The 18,942-nt window shown below is 39.6% G+C and overlaps 2 protein-coding genes across 6 annotated transcripts in view; one reads left to right on the top strand and one right to left on the bottom strand.

Moving 5' to 3' along the window:
• LOC105923906 (neurabin-1) overlaps positions 1-3,144 on the top strand; it is a 41,219-nt gene extending 38,075 nt beyond the window's left edge. For 3 of the 4 annotated variants that reach the window (XM_036139291.1, XM_036139290.1, XM_036139289.1), the window contains 2 exons: positions 1,246-1,434; positions 1,707-3,144. In XM_036139291.1, the coding sequence (XP_035995184.1) occupies positions 1,246-1,434; positions 1,707-1,865 (348 nt within the window). In that variant the 3' untranslated portion in view covers positions 1,866-3,144. The remainder of the gene's footprint in view (positions 1-1,245; positions 1,435-1,706) is intronic. The other variant, XM_036139288.1, reaches the window with a different exon arrangement.
• A 1,835-nt stretch (positions 3,145-4,979) lies between these two features.
• On the bottom strand, positions 4,980-18,150 carry pdk1 (pyruvate dehydrogenase kinase, isozyme 1). Of its 2 annotated transcripts, none has more exons than XM_036139296.1 (11): positions 17,709-18,150; positions 15,591-15,732; positions 15,436-15,507; positions 15,172-15,356; positions 8,793-8,888; positions 8,613-8,690; positions 8,354-8,430; positions 8,168-8,266; positions 7,933-8,043; positions 6,155-6,268; positions 4,980-6,065 (listed from the first exon to the last, which is right to left on the bottom strand). In XM_036139296.1, exons 1-11 carry the CDS (start codon positions 17,830-17,832, stop codon positions 5,925-5,927), a joined length of 1,239 nt encoding a protein of 412 aa, XP_035995189.1. In that variant the 5' UTR covers positions 17,833-18,150; the 3' UTR covers positions 4,980-5,924. The 2 variants fall into 2 exon arrangements, with proteins under 2 accessions (XP_035995189.1, XP_035995190.1); XM_036139297.1 differs by having other exon boundaries at positions 17,724-18,149.
• Between the last annotated feature and the right edge of the window lie 792 nt (positions 18,151-18,942).

The raw sequence follows: 18,942 nt of genomic DNA, 5'->3' as shown, positions 1-18,942 counted from the left end.
GTTTACTTTTTTAATAGATTGATAAATTTGCTTTGCTGCATTTGTGTACCATTAATAGAAAGGTAAAGATTTAGATTGTGTGTTCTAAAGATAATTAAAGTCCTCTTATAACATTTGTACATTTTATCTCACCACATGGGTCCACCTTTGTGCACATTGTTAGTACTGATCTGCTCTCCTATAGAAATAGTCATAATGTGACGAGCTGCTAAACTAAGTTTTGGGGAGGGGGGTTTATAAAGTTTGGGCCAGAAGTTTACATACACTCAGTATCACCATGCAAATTGATTTGGGACTTGATGCAATGTTCAACCAACACAAACTTTAAAAACAGGAATTGGATGCACAAATATTAATTTATTGTGGATTATTTTTATTTGACTGTATGTTCATAATCATATATACTCGACATATACTCGACACAAACCCCTCCTGTGCTGGGTTAAATTCCCTTTAAAGAGAAACCTCACCTTTTTTTTAAACTAAGCACCAACAAACTGATTTAAGTCTGGCTGAATATTTAAGCTCTCTTTAGAAAATGTTTGAAATCCTCTGTTTTCGTTAGTCCTTGCTCTTTTGCACAGTGCTCCCACCACCATGCTTGACAGTCATGTACGAAAGCCTCACCTACAAATGTTCTTTTAGCTAGAAAGCGTGAATTAGCTGCAAATTTCAAGGTGTTAATTTAAAAAATATTTTTTTTTTTCTTGATCAGCACCCTGTCAGAATAGTTTCCATCTTATGATGGCTTGAGCTTTGTTGACTCCTAGGTTGTTCTTGAACCGCCCAGCGAATTATTTTACAGCCAATTTAGTTTGTTTTGCTAACAAATATCCAAAAAAAAAAAACGGGCCTAAACTTAGATTTGAGCCTGTTTGTATGATTTTAACCCTTTTGGATTAGAGAAAATCCACAATGAATTCACAGTTGAGCACCCAGCTCCTGTTTTTACACCTCATTGTAGTTGTACGTTGTATAACTATTCCACCCTCTGGGTGGAAAAAAAGATCCCAAATAATGAATATTATTATCTACAATGTGTATGGAAACTTAGTGTATGGTTTACAATCTTTTACCATTTTGTATATAATGGAAATATGTGTAGCAGAATAGTGCTGATAGTCACCAGGTGCCCAATTTACAGATAAAAAAACACATCTAAAAACATTTAGAGTGAAGACGTGGATCAAAAGCAGCAGTCCTTCTATGTTTTACTGCCATCTATAATATCAGTTTTCTGTGCAGACCTTGGACGACGAGCCAGTCCCTGTTGGAAAGGAGTATCAGTGGCAGAACCGGCCCATCTCCGAGTGGACCAATCAGCAGGTCTGTCACTGGTTAATGGGCATGAATATGGACCAGTACACACCCGAATTCACAGCAAAGGGAATCGATGGCCAGCAGCTGCTGCACTTAGACAGTGACAAACTCAAGGTAAAACAAATGTACTCTTAAAATATTCCAATTAAAATTAAGTATAATTCATTTTTTACCTCGTTTTCCAAGCAGTGCACTATCTCTTTGCTCTGGTCGCATAGTTGCTGCCCCCTTGTGGTCATAGGTTGTACTTATGTTGATCACTGTTTCATCTTATTTGAAATGGTAACAGGAAATTGGCAAAACAAAGACAAATTAGACCTGTTATAAATTTATGCAGGTAACGAGGAGTTTGTCTCAGTGTTTAAATGACGTTTTCTTCCCTTAAGGCTCTTGGCGTGTCGAGTCAAAGCGACCGTTCGACTATCAAGAAGAAGCTGAAGGACATGCGAAAAGCCCAGGAGAAGCTGGAAAAGCAGCGGGAGAAAAAAGAGAAGGAGGGTCGGCGCAGTGGGAGACTGCCCGTCCCCGGTGACTCCATCTGCTGATCAGAGCCGCTTACTCACATTTAAGTCTTTTTTCCTCGAGTCTAATCCCCATTAAGAACTATGAAAAAATCATGACCTTCTGGAGATTACAGTGGTTAACGCTGTTAGCTTAAATGCATCAGCCAGCTGGGAACTTCCTGTGTGGAGTTTTCTACCATTTTTCTACCTGTGCAGATTTTCTTCTGGTGCTCTGGCTTTTTTTTTTTTTTCTTCTACAATCCGGAGACATGCACAGCGAGTTAACTAGGGTCTGTAAACGTGCTTTTGATGTAAATTTAAACCCGAGTGTTTATTTGTCCCTTTGTTGGACAGTTGATCACAGGTCTTCTCCTGCTCAGACCGTGATGTGCCAGAAGCATCCTTACAGGACCAGAGGTGTTGTGGTTTATTTCTTTCCTCGTTTTTTTCTCTCAGATGCATTTATTAACTCCAGCTTAAATCGTTTTAACTGAATGATGGGGGATGTCTAGGTTGGTAAGTGACCAAAAGAGATATCCTAACATTTTTACCACTAAAATGCTTGTAACATAATTATTGAAATCTGCTTTCAATTATGATGTAGTTCTTGCCAGTCATGCACAAACTGAAATATGAAAGTCAAATGTATGCAGCTTTAGATATATTTGTATCTTTATATAGATATATCTATATATATAGATACATCTACATAGAGATATATCCATATATTTGTGTTGAGATGCGATGCCTGAGTCTATGTTCAGTTTTTGGCAGGAACGTTTTTTTTTTGTACAGTTCAGATAAAAGCACTATTAGTCTTTTAGGTTTCAAAGGGCAGCAAGGTTTTAAATGTATAAATACGTTTTATACATGTGCCTGTTCACTGCATTTTTAACTAAATTCCTTTTTTTTATAATATCTAAATATTTCTACCAAGTAGAATAGCCAGGCTATTTTTTTTTTTTTTTTGTCTGAAAGGAGAGAAATGAGCAACTTATCTAGTAGGGACCAGGTAAATGCTGCTGCTGTGTGCCTGATTCAGACTGCTTGGCTTGAACGGTACCGCGATGCTCTGTAAATACTAGAAAAGGACGAGCCAGTGGCGAGGACTTGTGTGCATCGAGAGTTGTTCCACGTGTGAATGAAAGGCCGGGCAATGAATGTTCACCATGAAACCGAAGTGCTTCCTTTATTCTCAAGCCTAACCCCACGTTTGTACAAAATATGAAATGTTGGACCACAGGAAAACAATGTTTTCTGAACTCTCAGAGAAACTAATCTTGGTACATCCAGCGTCAATAAACTAATAACCGCCTCTTTTTATTGCATTTCTATGTCTTCATCTTTTCACATCGCAAATTTAAGTCACACCAAGGTAACATGTTGCAAACATTGTTGGTTGCCTCTAATTAAAGTGACACGTCCTCTTCTGGTGGATCTAGTTTTGAGTTAACGTGGCCATGTGATGTGTCAGAAACTCCATAGCCACTGATGTTAAATCAAAAAATATGATCAAAGCTCGCCTAATTTTAAAGCCAGAATATTTAGCCGTATTTCCACCCAGAGACGCATTTAGGCTTCTTAATTGTAGATAAGTTTCATTTTGACAAGAGAGGACTCTGCTTTTCACAAATGTATTGTCTAAGTCGGACAAAGAACTTTAAGTAACTCTGTGCTGCTTTGCTGCTTTTTTACAATTATGGTTTTCCATTCAGAGTTGAAAACTTCTGTGAAGTACTTAATTTTTTACTCTAACTTACCCTCACAGCAAAAAGTTTTCACATATACACATTTTTAGTACTTTTGGAGTATTATCTGCAGATAGTGGGCTAATTGTGTTGCGGTTTTCTGTCAAACCCTCCAAGAGAGGTCAGGATTTTACCCATAAAGCTTAAACATTATTTGACTGGTGTGAAGGTTAAATTTACATAGTCAACAAAAATCAAAGCAGAAATATAAAAATCACCCAGAACAAGAATCAGGTCTCATGGTTCAGATTTTTTCCAATGGTGCTTTAGATTGAAACAATGCAGCTTGTGGAGTTTTATTATGAAAAGGCGGGAATCACCATGACAACCTAAGACGCAGCCTAGAAGAGTCACAATGGACAGCAAAATAAAATACTCTAAGAAAATAAATCTAAGGGGATGTGACTTATCCTTTTAAATTGTATAAAGTGACTTAAACTGTCTTGTAGCAAATGTTTTTTTAAACTGTAGTAACAGCAGCCTGCCACTAGATGTCAGTTTTCCAACAATACATTAAAACAACCCAGAAATGTCCAAAAAGAGGAAAAAATGATGCAGAATGATGAATTTAAAACGTAACTCTCCCCAGTATCAACTTTGTTTTGCATATAAACTGTATAAATGTGGCCTAAGTAACTTTTACCTACACTTGTTACTCTGTATTTTTATATATTTCTGTGAACTGAAATGAAATTCTAAAATCAAAAGTATCATCTATACATATGCAACCGGCCCTTTTAATGACTTCATGATGGCAAGGTGGACTAATATAGAAATGAGTTTGATTCTCCTGCTTTAGAATAAAACCGACAAGAGACTCAAAATTTACAATATCCTAATATGTCCAAAGCAGCACTAGTTAAAATGTGATTTTTCATAGGTTACATTTTAAGTTTCCTCCATGGTATTAAGTGCACCAACACCAGTGATGTGAATCGGAATATTTAGCCTTTCAAAATAAAAGCTTTTAATCTCTTATAGGTTCCAGGTCATTACTAGATCTAAACTAGCCATAAAAATGGGAATGTTAGCTTTCTAAAATAAAATTGGCATTTCATGGGTTAAATTATTAGAGGTAAATTCCAAGTTCCCATGTAGCTTTTGTGCAAACTTGTCATTTGTTCCAACATATCAAAGCTTTTAATATTTCTGGCAGTTTTTTCGCTGCTTTTACCGACATTTTCAATCCAGAATCCTTCGAAATAATTTGGGCTTTTCTAGTATGAAACTGCTCAAGTCCCTTTTTTTTATTTTACTTTTCGTTGGAACTTTAAAGAATCACAAAGTTTAACAAAGTTAAAATATTACAGCACCAACAATGTGATTTTTAAAGGTTAAATAAATGTAGTTGATTTGTGGTCATCTTTGCTGCAGGGATGGTCACAAAACACCTAAACAGACTAACACCTGTCATTTAAAATAATTTATTCAAGCCTTTCCCACAACAGAACATCACACGTCATATTCAGGGACACTTTAATGCCCTCAATAGTCCGCCGAAGTGGAGTGTTGCTGCTCCTCTGAAGCCTGAGACTCGCGTCGTTTCCATCCTCTGTCTACTACGTTTGCATAGACCTTTCAATACAAAACGGTACAGATAGGTGCTTCTAGTGCAACATGTCAGCAATGAACTAAAGCTAATACAAACACAGCTCTCTATACCGCATCATTAAGTTAGAGATGACAGGATGCTTGTAAGATCTCACTAAAAAGGTGCTGAATTTTGGTTGAAACGAGCAAATCAAAAGTAACACGCCAGTAAAACGTCCCCGATAAATATTTTCTGACATTTGTAACAGATCCCAGTTGTCTTACATCAAAAATCAGTGCGGGTTTGCCTGTTACGTAAAGCCTCTACCTACCCTTAAGAGAAAGACCATTAATATCAAACTAAACTGTCCCGCAACCCAAAAAAGCAGCTAATTTACAGAACTTTTTATTTCCCTCTTAAGAGACTAATTCTACTCACGTTTCGATAAGCAGGATAAAAGCTGCAAACTGAGTAAACTCAAGCTACCGATGGCGTTTTAAAGCAAAAAGAAGTGCTAGTGCTGAAGCGCAGGAGTAAAGTTGTGCTCTCCATGCAGCGACTAGAAACTGATCAGGACTAAACGCTTATATATTATTCAGCTGACAGCGGGAGCTCAGAACTGGTGTATAACTTCATGTGTTATACCAAAACAGGTCCTAAATCACTACATTTGCTGCGTCCCGTACAAAACTATTAAAATATGGCACAAATCTTTCCTCCCGATGGACGTCTTCTTTAAAACACACACCGCCCACACGGTCAGCGACGAGAAGCTTTTGTTTTTTTCAAACACACAGCTGCACAAACATCGACTCTTTGGCTTCAGAAACTGCGAAACGTGGTCATGTCCTTGGGCTCCTTGCTGGGGACGCACCAGTCGTCGGCCTCGTGGATGGTCTTGTAGTGCTTCCAGGCCGACTTGTTGTACACGGGCAGCCTCTCGATTGACTCTGTGGACAGCGCCTGCGGCAAGACAAAGAGGAAACTCCGCTGTTTTTTTTTCCCGTCAGAGGCGGCCGCGGGAAACTGTCGCGCCGTGAAACTCAAGTTACCCTTATGTAGATCACCGCGTCGGTTCCATATCCCTCCAGAGAGTAGAGCTTCAGGTCGCCCTGGAAGTAACGGGCGTAGAGTCGAGAGATGGGCAGGCCGTACCCGTATCCAGCCTGCGAGGGAAAACGTCCGGCGTCAAGCCTTAAGGGAAAACCTGATGCCACATTTCTTTCTGGCTTTTATTGTAATTTAGAAATTGAGTCTATCAGCATCTACTGATCTTTTTTTTTTTTTTATTCACCACCTTATATGTGTGGTTTTTATGCAGACTGAGACATGCAGGTGTTGTTTTAATCCAAAGCAAATATGGAAAGACACCAGCAATGACCTTAGAGACACAACTGTTGCCACGCACCATTCTGTGAAGGGTTACAAGTTTATTTCAAATCTATTTGAAATAAACTGTCCCTGGGAGGATTTAGTGTGCCGCCGCTAAATGAATTTTAAGGAAAGATATTCATAGAGTGTCTATATTCTTAAAATGGAAATTTTTAGGTATGACCAGAAGTTTGTTTTTTTTTGTTGTTTTTTTTAACTAGCCATGTTTCTCTCCTCTCCCCCCCCCCCATTTGATTTTTTAAGAACAGGGACCACAAACATTCAGAGACTTTAACTAAAGAGCAGACTTGGGTGTATCAATTCATTACTGTTGCCAAAACACACCAAGATATTCTTATTAAAAGAATAGACTGAAAATCTTTTTTTTTTTTTAAACCAGGAGAATAGAAAACCTCCATCCTTCGGTTGGTTATTGGGGGAGAGGTTCCTATTTTAAGTGCAAAAATCTTATTCTATTGGCAAATCATCTTTTTTACCTGCTCAAATGAAGGAAAAATACACACATTTTAACATTTTACTTATTTCTAGTTCCGTTTTTGCAGTGTAGAAACCGTTCTAATAAGAAATTAGGGAAGTACATGTTGTTGTTTTTAAGGGCAAATGTTTTACAGCTTTATTATGTTTTGGATCTACAAATGTTAACTGAACTATAAAAATCTGACGGCATTCATTCATTTGTTACTTGAGAAAGTTAAAAAAAAATTGTTTTAAATTGAGGGTAAGAAAAAAAAAAAGACTTTACAATTGACAAACTTGGCCTCTGTCGAAAAACGTAAGGAAACGACTGATTTAGGGGAACTTACTGCTCAATGATTTGAGAAATTGAGAAACAAAAAAAGAAAACTCCACCTCAGGCCTGTCGGCGTGTGTCAAAGTTAATGTTGGAACGATCTGACCGACACTGAACAAGCGCCGCTCATTTGGAAACGCTGCCTTCTCGCTCTAAAGTTGTGCCTCTATGTAGGCTCTAAGGTTAAATCTGAAATCCCAGGACTCCTGGAAATGTGTGATTTGACAGATTAGACCAAGATAGAGATGTTTGTGTTAATACACTGCGCTTGGTTTTCACTAACAATCCTGGCTTATAAGCACTGTGGCAGAGGGATGATGAATGGGGTTATTTTGCATCCAGAACACCTGGTTTACAATTATTATAGCAGATCTCTCTGTTAAATGAGAACACACACATCAATGAGACTGTATGATAATGAAAAAAATCTGTTTAAATTTTAAATAATAAATATAAAACATAGAACATATCGATTCAAACCCTGTCCAGAAATCCTCTCCTTCAACTTACTGCTGTTGAATGGGGCTAGACGTCCTGACTAACTTAAATGTAATCTTGTTTAATGTGGCATAAATCACATTTATATGTTTTTTTTTTGTTATAAATGTGGGGAAAAACACTTCACATTTCACAACGGGCGCCACTGACCAGAGGAGCCGCTCGGGAGCCGTCGATACTGGGCCGTGGAGCGGTGGAGTACGTGTAGGTGAACAATCGGTCGATCTTACGAAGAGGCACACCGCCGCCGCGGTCGCTCACCTGACAGAGTCCAGAAAATACACAGGTTAACTCTTAAATGTGCAACTTTAAGGTTTAAGAGAAAACTGGACTGGAGTTTAACCGAGTAACCTTATAGTGGAAAACAGGAACCGTTCACATTTACCTTGACGGTGAGATCCTCAGATCCCAAAGCAACCTGTGCATGAACGGGAGGGTACTCCATCGCATCGCCGTGTAACTCCATGGTGGCCCGCATGGCGTTCTGCAAGATAAGGCTCGATAAGGTACGCCGTGGTTTAGATACCGACAGGTGAGAGCAACAAGCGCAACGGGGGGGGGGAAAGCTCACCTTGAACAGTTCAAACACCATGTGATACAGATGAGAGGGGACATAGACCACGGTGACGGGTTTCCCCTCGTCTTTGGCTGAGGAACAATAAAACCCATTAAACCTGGTTAAACTGGACTCCTCCATTATTAACAATCAACTGATATAATCCAGTTTTAAAAATAGATACAAGATAAAAACAAGAAAGTCCTTTATAGAGGAAATCCGGGCGGGACAAAAAACACTTCTTACACCTAGAACGTCTTTTCAAATAAATTACCGTTGAATTCCTCCAGTATCAGCTCCGGAGAGTTCATGTAGTACCGGTCACAGAGGTTTCTCGCATTCTCAAAAGCATCTGCAAGGAAGCGGTTTTGTTTAATTTATTAAAAACACAATTTTAAAAAAAAAACACTGAAAAGAGCCAATAATTATGTCCCAAAAGGTTCTCAGGAAGTACCTCTGATAACCTCACTGACGCAACAGTGTGGATCGATGCTGCCAATCTGGTTGGGGTGCGCAGGATTCACCTTGACCTTCCCACCGAACAGGAGGGCTGCAAACAGCAGAGATGACCGTTTAAGAATGAAAATACCTTTAAACATTACAGCATCTGATGCAAAGGAGGACCAATATATACCAGTTTGCTTTGGATTTGAGATTCAAGGTAATCATCCATCATCCATCCATTTTCTAACACGTCTATCCCTTTTGGGTTCACGAGGGGTCCTTTTTTTCCCACTTTGTTTTTTTATTTAAAAAGGGGACAGTGTACATTAATCAACATTAAAACAATGTAAATGTACCCGAGTTAGCTAAAGAGTGCTAATTTTCATCGGTAGTCCCCCAGCCAGGTGTAAAAACGGCAACCTTAAAAACAATCACAAGTATAAAAATCACAAGATAAAATTACAATGCCAATTACATAAAAAACATTATGGTTAAGAAATACAATTCATGTAAAATAATTATAAATTATTTTACATGGTTGCTGGTGCCCATCTCCTGCTGTCAATGGGCGAGAGGCAGGATAAACCCTGGACAGGTCGCCAGTCTATCGCAGAGACTCGAGGTAGCGATGTTCGGGGGATAAAAGGTTCAGGGCAGCGTACGGTGGTGAGGTCGCTCACATTCAGGAGACACATCAGCTACATTAATTAGGCAGATCTAATTTACATAGCGAACGCCGACTGCCCAATAACACACGATGCAGCGCGGTCGAGATGAAAGATTGAGGGTAATTAGGTTCTGGGTAGCATTTTGTAGGGCAGGGTAGCAATAATAAGTAGCATAACTCACTTAAAGGCATACTATGCAACATTTTTCAGTTAATTAATGTGTTCCATACCGTTTTGGATGATTAAATGAGTCATTTCAGGTCGAACAAAGGTTTTCTCGGCCGCCCTGGTGGTCTGTGGGGGAAATACCGCACTTGCACTTGCAGGAGCCCTCGGCCCGCACCCACAGGCTCAGAAGTCTGGTGCAACACCGCGAGAGTCGGTCTTGCTTTACGGCGAGAACTCCATGTGTTTTTGCCCTGCCATTCACTATATGCACGCGCGAAAGCAACAACAAAGAACCGCGTGTTAACGTCAAATAAACATGCAAGCATATTGAGTTTTTTATTATTATTATTATTATTATTATTATTATTATTATTATTATTATTTTATTTTTATTTTTTTAAATGTTGGCGAGGCGGTAGCGTGAGTTTGGCGGCCGCCTCGCCAAGATAGCGCTGCGGGAAGCTTGATGTTCATACTTTCACTGTGTTAGTCATTGTTTGTACTGCCGATTTTTCGACTTTTCGTTGCGTTCGCCTGTCTGCTAAGCTCAAAACAACCGCGCCTAGCTTGATGGAGAAACCAGAACAGCTGAGCATCTTTATGACAGTGCACTTTTACTTTCGCCCTCTGGGGGGAGCCTCGCTGGAAAATCAACCCCGGTTGCATAGTATACCTTTAAGACAGCTCTGTGTCAGCAAACGTCCATTATTTAAAAACACCCTGACGGCCAAAACACTCTTTAAATGGTGCAGGAGGGGATTAAGGGTTCGTCATTTAATCAGAAATGAAGAAGACGAGCAGCCTTGGGAAGATGAAGGCCCCGTCCACTGGGGCTGGGCCTTTTATCGTTGTTGTGAAAAATGTCTTATGATAAGAATTTGGGTTTATCTTCATAATGATGAAGTCCAATTAGTAATGTCTGAAAAGCCCAAAAACGGCCAGTAATTGATACTTTAAGCCATTTTCTCCACTGTTGGTTTCTTCAGAGCGTCAATAAATGTCAATAAATTCAGAACTATAATTAAAAGTCGTTGCTACGTGGAGTTTATTGATAAAAATCTATTTTCTAATGTAACGTGTCCTGATAAAACATATTGCTAATTTTGTTTTAAAAGGTATATAGCCACGTTACATGCCTTTACCAAAAATACCAAATTCCAGTTGATTATGATAAAATAAGGTTATATACTCCAAGCATCCGTCCAGATAGTATTTTGATACTCTGAGCCAATAAGATATTCATTGCATCATCTCAACAGAAGATGTCTGGGCCTTAGTCTGCAAAGTAAACATTTTATAGCAGAAATTCATCTCATTTTGCACATTTTTATCAGGTTTTTTTTCGCAACATGGCAGTGGAGCAAGTATTAAATAATACGCTAATCTGACTGATGAAGGGGGACGATTATCGATGACTCAGCCTCATTAAGGCACTATTGGTATTTCAGTAAAAAGTAACATTATGTTACATTAAATTCAATCTAGCTCACTGAAGATGGAAAGCATTAAAGAGTTAGTGGTTTTATCAGACTGCATTTCCTACAACGAACTGACAATCTGTTAAACCAGCGATCTATAATCAGCCAATAGATTTAGTTAGATGAGATAAATGTTAGAAGAGGAGAGCAGGGTGGTAGGGCTGTAGGATTTAGCCAAAAAACTGAATTGTGATATATTTCAACCATAATTGCAACAAAAAGGGCCTGTAGATAAAGGTGTTTGTAAACAAGGACTATTTAAAATAAGAAATGAAACTGTATCTATTAATCAGAATGTTATCATTCAGGAGAATAGCTTGTTGACCTGAATCCTTGTATTTCAATCCTTGTTGAACATAAAGAGCAACCAACAAACAAGTCTATAAATTAAATTAAACTGTTTGACTGGTACTTAAAGCCAGATTAAAGTGTGATTATATAAACTCTAAAACTGGAACTGTAATTTCCCTCTGGGATTATTAAAGTATTTCTGATCCTGATTCTGAAAACGCATAAAAAGTTTTAGATTATCTCACTCTTTTAGCTCTCTTCCCTTCCATGTGGAGGCAAACCCACTTTAAACATTATTATTATTACACTGCAAAAACGGATCTAAAAATAAGTAAAATGTTCTTAAAATTAGTGTTTTTGTCCTAGATCTGAGCAGGTAAATAAGATTATATGCCAATGGAATGAGTATTTTGACCTGTAAAATAAGATTTAGATATACTGCACTTGAAATAAGACGATGGAGATGAATTGTTCCTATTTTAAGTGCAAAAAATCTTATTCTATTGGCAGAACATCTTATTACCGACACATAAAGGATGTTTCTTATCCATTCATTGTTACATAGCCAAAAACTGCAGACCTCTGCGATTTGGAAATTATATATTTCAGAATATAATATTCAAAATATTTCAGAATATCTTTCAGAATTACGGCTTTTAAATTTGCGATTGTATTGCTAATGCGATTAACTGTCTAGCCCTACAGGGTAGGCAGGATGGAAGACCAACCATGTGAAAGTGAACAGAAAACAGCGCTGATTTCCTCCACATTAGTGCAGATTGTAAATAGCACGTTTTAGAGTATGTCACAAAATGCATGAAACGCTCACGGCCCAGGCTGGTACATTTCTGCAGACGTGAGTAGATTCAAGCAGATGAATGAGTGGAGATAAGAAGCTGGATGAGGATTTTTGGGCAAAGTATTTTTATGGTAATCAGGGATTCTGTTGTTACTTGACTGAGGCTTAGACAGTGTGCTGTGTTTATAAAACACGTTTGAGTTTTTATTACTGCATGAAGAGCTGATAAAAGGTTAAAAAGGAGCCTCCTCTTCAGTGAGAGCCCTGTTGGTGAGAGTTATTAATGCAGCAAGCTGAAACAGAAATCCTCTGAGGTTCTGAGCCCTGCAGCAGCATTTAGGGAACAAAAACAGAGACTTCAGACTTGACCTGGACTCTGAGTCTACAGCTGGAACCTGGTGAAACATCTCCAGCTCACGTAAACCGGTAAATGATTGAAATCGTCTCCTTTGAGTTGCCAAAGTCTGCAAAAACAACTGGTTGGCATAATAACAGCTGACGGAGCAGGTAAGGCCTCTGTACCGTTATAACGGCACCATCTGCACGCAGCATTTTATTTAAGGTTTCGCTGCAGATAGAAGGTCGCGGGTTGAAATCCCAGTCTTCCCGCATGAAGGTTGCATGTTTCCCTGTGTGTTAGTGGGTTCTCTCTGGGTACTCCAGCTTCCTCCCACAGTCCAAAACCAGGACTGTTGGGTCAGCTGGTGTCTCTAAACTGTCCTGCGTGTCTCTGATGGACTGGTGACCCGTCCAGGGTCTACCCTGCCTCCTGCCCCATAAACCCTGGGGACTGCAAAGACAAACGGTTTTACATAATGGTCGGACGGACATGCATTAATGTGCATAATCTCCTGTTAAAGGGTTCGTTTGATTCACGGACCACAGGAAATCAATCGTTTCTGGTTTCTGGTTGTTGTTGCACCATCAGGACTTCTACATAAATGTATTTTTTACCTTTGTTTTAAATTACAAAACAAACCTAACCCACCTACGAAATCTCGTTTTCTTGCTGCAAAGACGGTTCCAGTTTTCAAAATACATGAACTTCCTCTTAAGTTTATTCAGGAACCCGATATTCTTTCTATTTCACTCACTACTTAAAAAGGTTTGCTCTTAATTTAAACTCTGACCGCGCATATAGGAGCCTGTTATTTGGACTTTTAAAATGCAGAATGAAAACAAGGCGGCTTCCTGCCAATGTGATGAATCCTCCAACCCAGAATCTGCTAAACCCTGATTAACGCACTTTGCATTGAAGGACAACAGTACTTTATAACTAAAATCATTTTTAAAAATACTCAAAAACAGATAAAACAAGTGAATCAGATTTTTTTTTAAATAAATAAGAGAAATATAGAATAAAATGCCACAGTGCTGCTGAGTAGGGCTGGGCGATATGGACCAAAAATAATTACTATTTGTAAAGTAATTATAAAAAGGCATCTCTGTATTGAAGCTTAATCCCAAATGTCTCACAGGCAATTTTAACAAACAGCTGTAGATAAATATAAGGGCTGAAAAATAACCTACTGGAATACATAAAAGTATAAATATAACGCAACATGGACCGACTGGATATAAACGATATATAGTCCCATCTTATATCTCTTAAAGAAATCTTGATATTTTTAAAATCTTGATATATTGCCCAGCCCTGATAATGAGCACTGAAAGCCTTCCTGAATTAAAGGATCTAAAGTTGGGATGTAAAAAGGCCCAGGTAGGTTATTGAGTGGAGATTCAAAGTGAGATGCTGTTTTGTAATTATCTTATTCCAAGAAACAAAAAACACTTCCATCATGACTCCATGGAAGACAAATATGGGCCGTTTGTTTTTGCTCCGAGTCCGTCCCCCAACCCAACGGCCAACCATTTTTGGCAGCTCTAGCGTCCCGTATGTTTAAGATATGGCGTTCTGCTAAATTTGATTGGTTCTTATGGTCCCTGAAACTGTTTTCAGTCCTGCTGTATCTTCCTTTCATGTTTTATTGTTATAGGGTGTTGAAGTGTTCGGTGTTTAAGATCTTCAGTCCGGGTGCCTCAACCGAGGAGGCCCAGCCACCCAAAGTTTATATTTAGTTCTCAGATCACTCAAGAAGAACTGCTACGATGACCTCAAGGATCCACCACAGCGGGGGGGGGCAACGTGCTCGCGTCTGGAGGCGTCGGCCTAAACGCGTGCAGCTGCATGTTGGGTAATTTGAAGCCCGCTGAGGGATGACTGAGAGACAGCCATGTAAACTGTGATTAATTAATCATTACTTGAGCTTTTTTTTAGGAGTTCACTACATCGGTAACAAGAAAAAGAGTTCCTCAAACATGACAGCACTTCCTGTTTATCCAGATATGACACCTAAGCAGGTGCTCACCTAATTCTACGCTTTTTAAAAAACATTTAAAAAGGACATTTTTTACATTTGTGGTTGGGTAAAAGGTTACACCTCAGACGGCTTCAAGATAATTCACAGCCGTTTTTTTTTACAAGTTGAACTGAATGTTCTGAAAAACATAAATTTATAGCATTCAAATTTTCATGTGTTCAGAAACTACAGCTATTCTGGGTTTTAGGCAGGCTTTAGGCAGGCATCCTATGTGAGAATCTTAGTTTCTGTCATTACGGACCAGACGATGCTGGAGGAAAAAAAAAAAAAAAAAAACAGTCCATGCACGGGAGAAGAGCCGTCTACCTTTATAGGGTGAGAAAATGTCACATTACTAATGTATCTCTTCAGCTCACGCTACTTTTTTAAACTTGTACAGACAGACAAGCAACATGTTGCATCAAGCTTCTTTCCGGGTTCGGAGGAGTGGGTGTGGTGTGCGTTTGTTTTTGTTTTGCTCGCGGTTTGCAGAGACAGAAAGAAAAAAAAAAAAAACCTACCGAACCTGGATCACACAGCTACAGACCGCCGCTAAGAAAAAAAAAACAGCTAAACAGCTTCAGCAGCGACTGGATTGAAGGGGGGGGGGAAAGCGTGTTCTCACTGTGCTGGTTGAGCAGCATCCTGATGGATATCCTGCTCATGTAGAAACGGTCCAGAAAGTACTGCACGTTCTGGCTGACCACCGGGTCGGTGCCGTAGGTCTCCTTGTACTCCACCACCCCCTGAGCCATGGTGGGAATCACGTCGTTGTGGCGATTTCTGATCCGTATCACGGCGTCTGTGAAGCTGAGAGAAGACGGGACAGTCACGCCGACGGGGACGGAGCAGCCAGGTCCACGGAGGAGGCGCGGCGGTAAAAACTCACTCGTACGTGACTTTCTCGTCGTCCGCGTTTCTGTCCTTGAACTGGAGGATATCCTGGAAGCTTTGCATGTACCTGAAACAGAAAGCCGGAACCCTTCTCTGCCGGTTCAAGAGATATGTACTGGATGGTGGGGGGGGGGAGCAGAACCCGCCTACCAGCTCTGGACCAGCCGCACTGACGGAGTCCCCAGCAGGTTGTCCGGCAACAAGTTGATCTCCTTCATGATGTTGGCCAGCCTCACGGGCAGCTCCTGTCTGAGGAAGGCGAAGGACGTTTTCTCGCACGCGTTTTCTGAGCCTGTGGGGGGGAAGGTGGAAAAAATGGAGAGGGTTGTCCTAGTGGGAGCGTACCTGCCCTGATTGAGACCAAACATGTGTTGTTAAAGCCTAAATGTTAGCCTTTTTGCATTGGCTAAAGAAAAGGAAGAGGGGACGGTTAAAACTGTCATCGTCTTTAAAGGTCTGGGCAGGGCTCCGGACCTTTGTCCATCTGTATGAGACCAGCGTTAGTTCGTCTACTGCCTGGTGGCCATTTTACAAATTAGTTTTTTGCATAAAAATCTGAAAAGTGTGGCAGTACGCCATTACAGCCAAGAAGTGCAAATGAGACTAATTTGCGGGACGGCCGACAGGATTTTAGAAGCGCCTTCGTCCCTAAAATCTGATGTTTGGGCACATTTTTTGCTTTCTGTGATGCGTGAAATCTTTCAACTAGGGCTGAACAATTAATCGCATTTTCAATATTATCGCGATTTTAAAAAACGCAATTTCCAAATCGCAGAGGTCTGCAATTTTTGGCTATGTAACAGTTAGGGAATCAGACACGTCCTTTAGTGTCAGTAAAATGTTTAAAGTGGGTTTGCCTCCACGTGGAAGGGAAGACAGTTGCGGCAGTGAGATATTCTAATTTTATTACTTGTTTTAGAGTTTATATAATCGTTCATAGCATTAAGTACTGGTCAATCAGTTTAATACATAGACTTGTTTGTTGGTTGCACTTTATGTTCAACAAGGAATGATGTCCAAATCAACTAAAAGCTGTTCTCTTGAACAATATTCTGATTAATAGAAATATTAAAAGTTCTTGTTTTAAATAGTCCTTGTTTACAAACATCTTTATTTAGAGGTAATTTTTTTTGCTTGTGGTTAATGCAGAGAAAAGTCAAAATTGCAATTTTGGTTGAAATATATCGTAGGCAGAACGCAATCATTTCTGCTCTGAGTTTAGATGCTGTGGGTCTTTTAGCAACTAATCGGCACAGCGAGGAAACAAATTGATTTGTTGTTTGTATATGTTTAAAAAGACATGATAAATTAAACTGGGGGGAAAAAAATTAAAAAAATCGCCTTAAATCGCAATATTAAGAAAAAAACATGGCAATTAGATCATTTTCCAAAATCGTTCAGCCCTACTTTCAACCAAATGCTCTTTATTTTCCTGTTAATATATCAGTGTTCAATAAATTGAACATAAATATAATATTTGGCTGGTTTTGTTGATTGAATGACTTTGAGCTTCAATTTGGAAGTAATAAATATGGATACTGGAGTCAAATCAAATCATGTATGGAGAATCGTATGGAATCGGCTCATCGTAGATGAAACCCAGCCCTGATGCACAGCACCTTGCAACGATAAAACGAGCCAAAGTAATTATCTTGTTCTGATAGTTTGAAACTAAACAAGCTTCTCCTGCTTCCAGACAGTAATATCTTCATTTCAGACCACGCTTCTGCGAATAGTCCTTATTTTTCGGCCTTGGTTGTGACAATGTACCGTGGATACTCATGCACTACAATCCTCAGTGCCTGAAGGCATCACCGTGGGGCCACTTCTGTGTGCCTGTTGGTGAGAAGAGGCCAGGAAGGAGAGCTAAGTGGCATCAAACTAAGGCTTATTTCATAGCGCGCTTCTCCGCCATCAAAGCCAAGATCTTTTGCTGGGAAGTGAAATATGTGGTTTGTGGTAGTTCGGTGTGACAGAAGCCCTCAGCCAAGGGTTTTTAAATCGCTCCCAGGACCAGAGAGCAAGGTGTGATCTCCTCAAGAGATCTCAGTGAAGCCTGGCTGAATGCAAAAGCACAACACAACACACTTTCATGGTTTATATTTGAACAAAATCATCTTTTTTCCCTTAAACTTCACAATCATGCACTACTTTGTGACGGTCCACCGCACTAGCACCTTCAGGTGCTGTGGCTGTAATTCAGATCAATTCAATTTCAACAGGTTAAGGCACCTAAACACTTTTTGTCCCCCCTTTCATCTCACCGACCTGTGCAGCTCTTACCAAAATCCAAAAACTGCTTCATCGAAAGCGGGGAAGGAGAAAACCTGGAATAAAAGTCAATGTCCTTCCCAATGGCCACGCTGCTCCTCAGAAAGCGCAGGAGCCTCATGATGACGCCTCCTCCAAGGAGTCAAGCAGAGGAGCGGCGTCCACGACCAAGCCTTCCTGTCTGTCAGTCTCACAGCCGAACGGGGTTAGGGGGATTATTTAGACTCGGCAACCCGCAGAAGCCCCCTGATTGACACACACCGCTGGCCTAGTTGTATTTTTAATTTAGTTTTAGTGTCCACAGCCTCACGCCCTCTACCGTGTTTCAGCATCGTCCTTTAGATCAGATGGTCCCTGCGAAATCCTCGCAGGCAGATAAGTCAACAAGCTAATCCGAAGAGACACTATAGAGACAAGAGAATACCCCTCCTCATTTTTCCGGCGCTGTGTTTATGTGGTTGGAACCCATCATAAAACTAGATTACCGCCATCTACTGGACTGGAGTGTTCTGTAGATGGTAAATTTATATATATATATATATATATATATATATATATATATATATATATATATATATATATATATATATATATATATATATATATATATATATATATATAAATAAATAACTGTATAAATGTGTAAATATGTCAAGCTCTGTCTGGTTGTTTTAAAAAAAGAAGAAGAAGTAGACAACCCACTGTTGGGTTTGTCTATCAGAAAGTGGGTTGTCAGTCCTGTGTGTCCTAGTGGACAGGACTGACATCTGTGGAGTAATGACATCTCCTTCTTCCTAAACACCTCAACATTACCCATGATGCATGTAAAATAAAAAATGCCTTTTTTGTTTGTTTGTTTCAAGGGCCTTTCAAAGCAAAAACCAAGATCTACAAAACAAAACTATAACAAGTAGCCTATTTGGATTTTATTGTTGGTGGTGTTTTTTAAGAGACTAGTTGAAAAAAAAAGAGCAGAAAGTATTGTTTGTGGTTTTTTGTTGTTTTTTAGTTAACCAATGCCATTGATAGACAAGCCACAGTTTTTAAGATGAAATTCAATATTTTGTTGACCAGCAGCATCCTGCTGCAGTCTTAGTAGTTTGAACCATTGGTGTTTGCCAATGTGGCTTTCTGCCCAGGGTCCTGCAAGCATACAAAGTAAAATAAATAAATAAAACGTTTAAGGCAGGCTAGTATAGCAAGGGTACACTCCCGGGAAAACGTACAATTA

Source organism: Fundulus heteroclitus, chromosome 7 (assembly GCF_011125445.2).
Source record: "Fundulus heteroclitus isolate FHET01 chromosome 7, MU-UCD_Fhet_4.1, whole genome shotgun sequence".
Lineage (NCBI taxonomy): Eukaryota > Metazoa > Chordata > Actinopteri > Cyprinodontiformes > Fundulidae > Fundulus > Fundulus heteroclitus.
The sequence above is the reverse complement of the archived record's forward strand: the minus strand, read 5'-3'. Positions and strand labels throughout refer to the sequence as shown.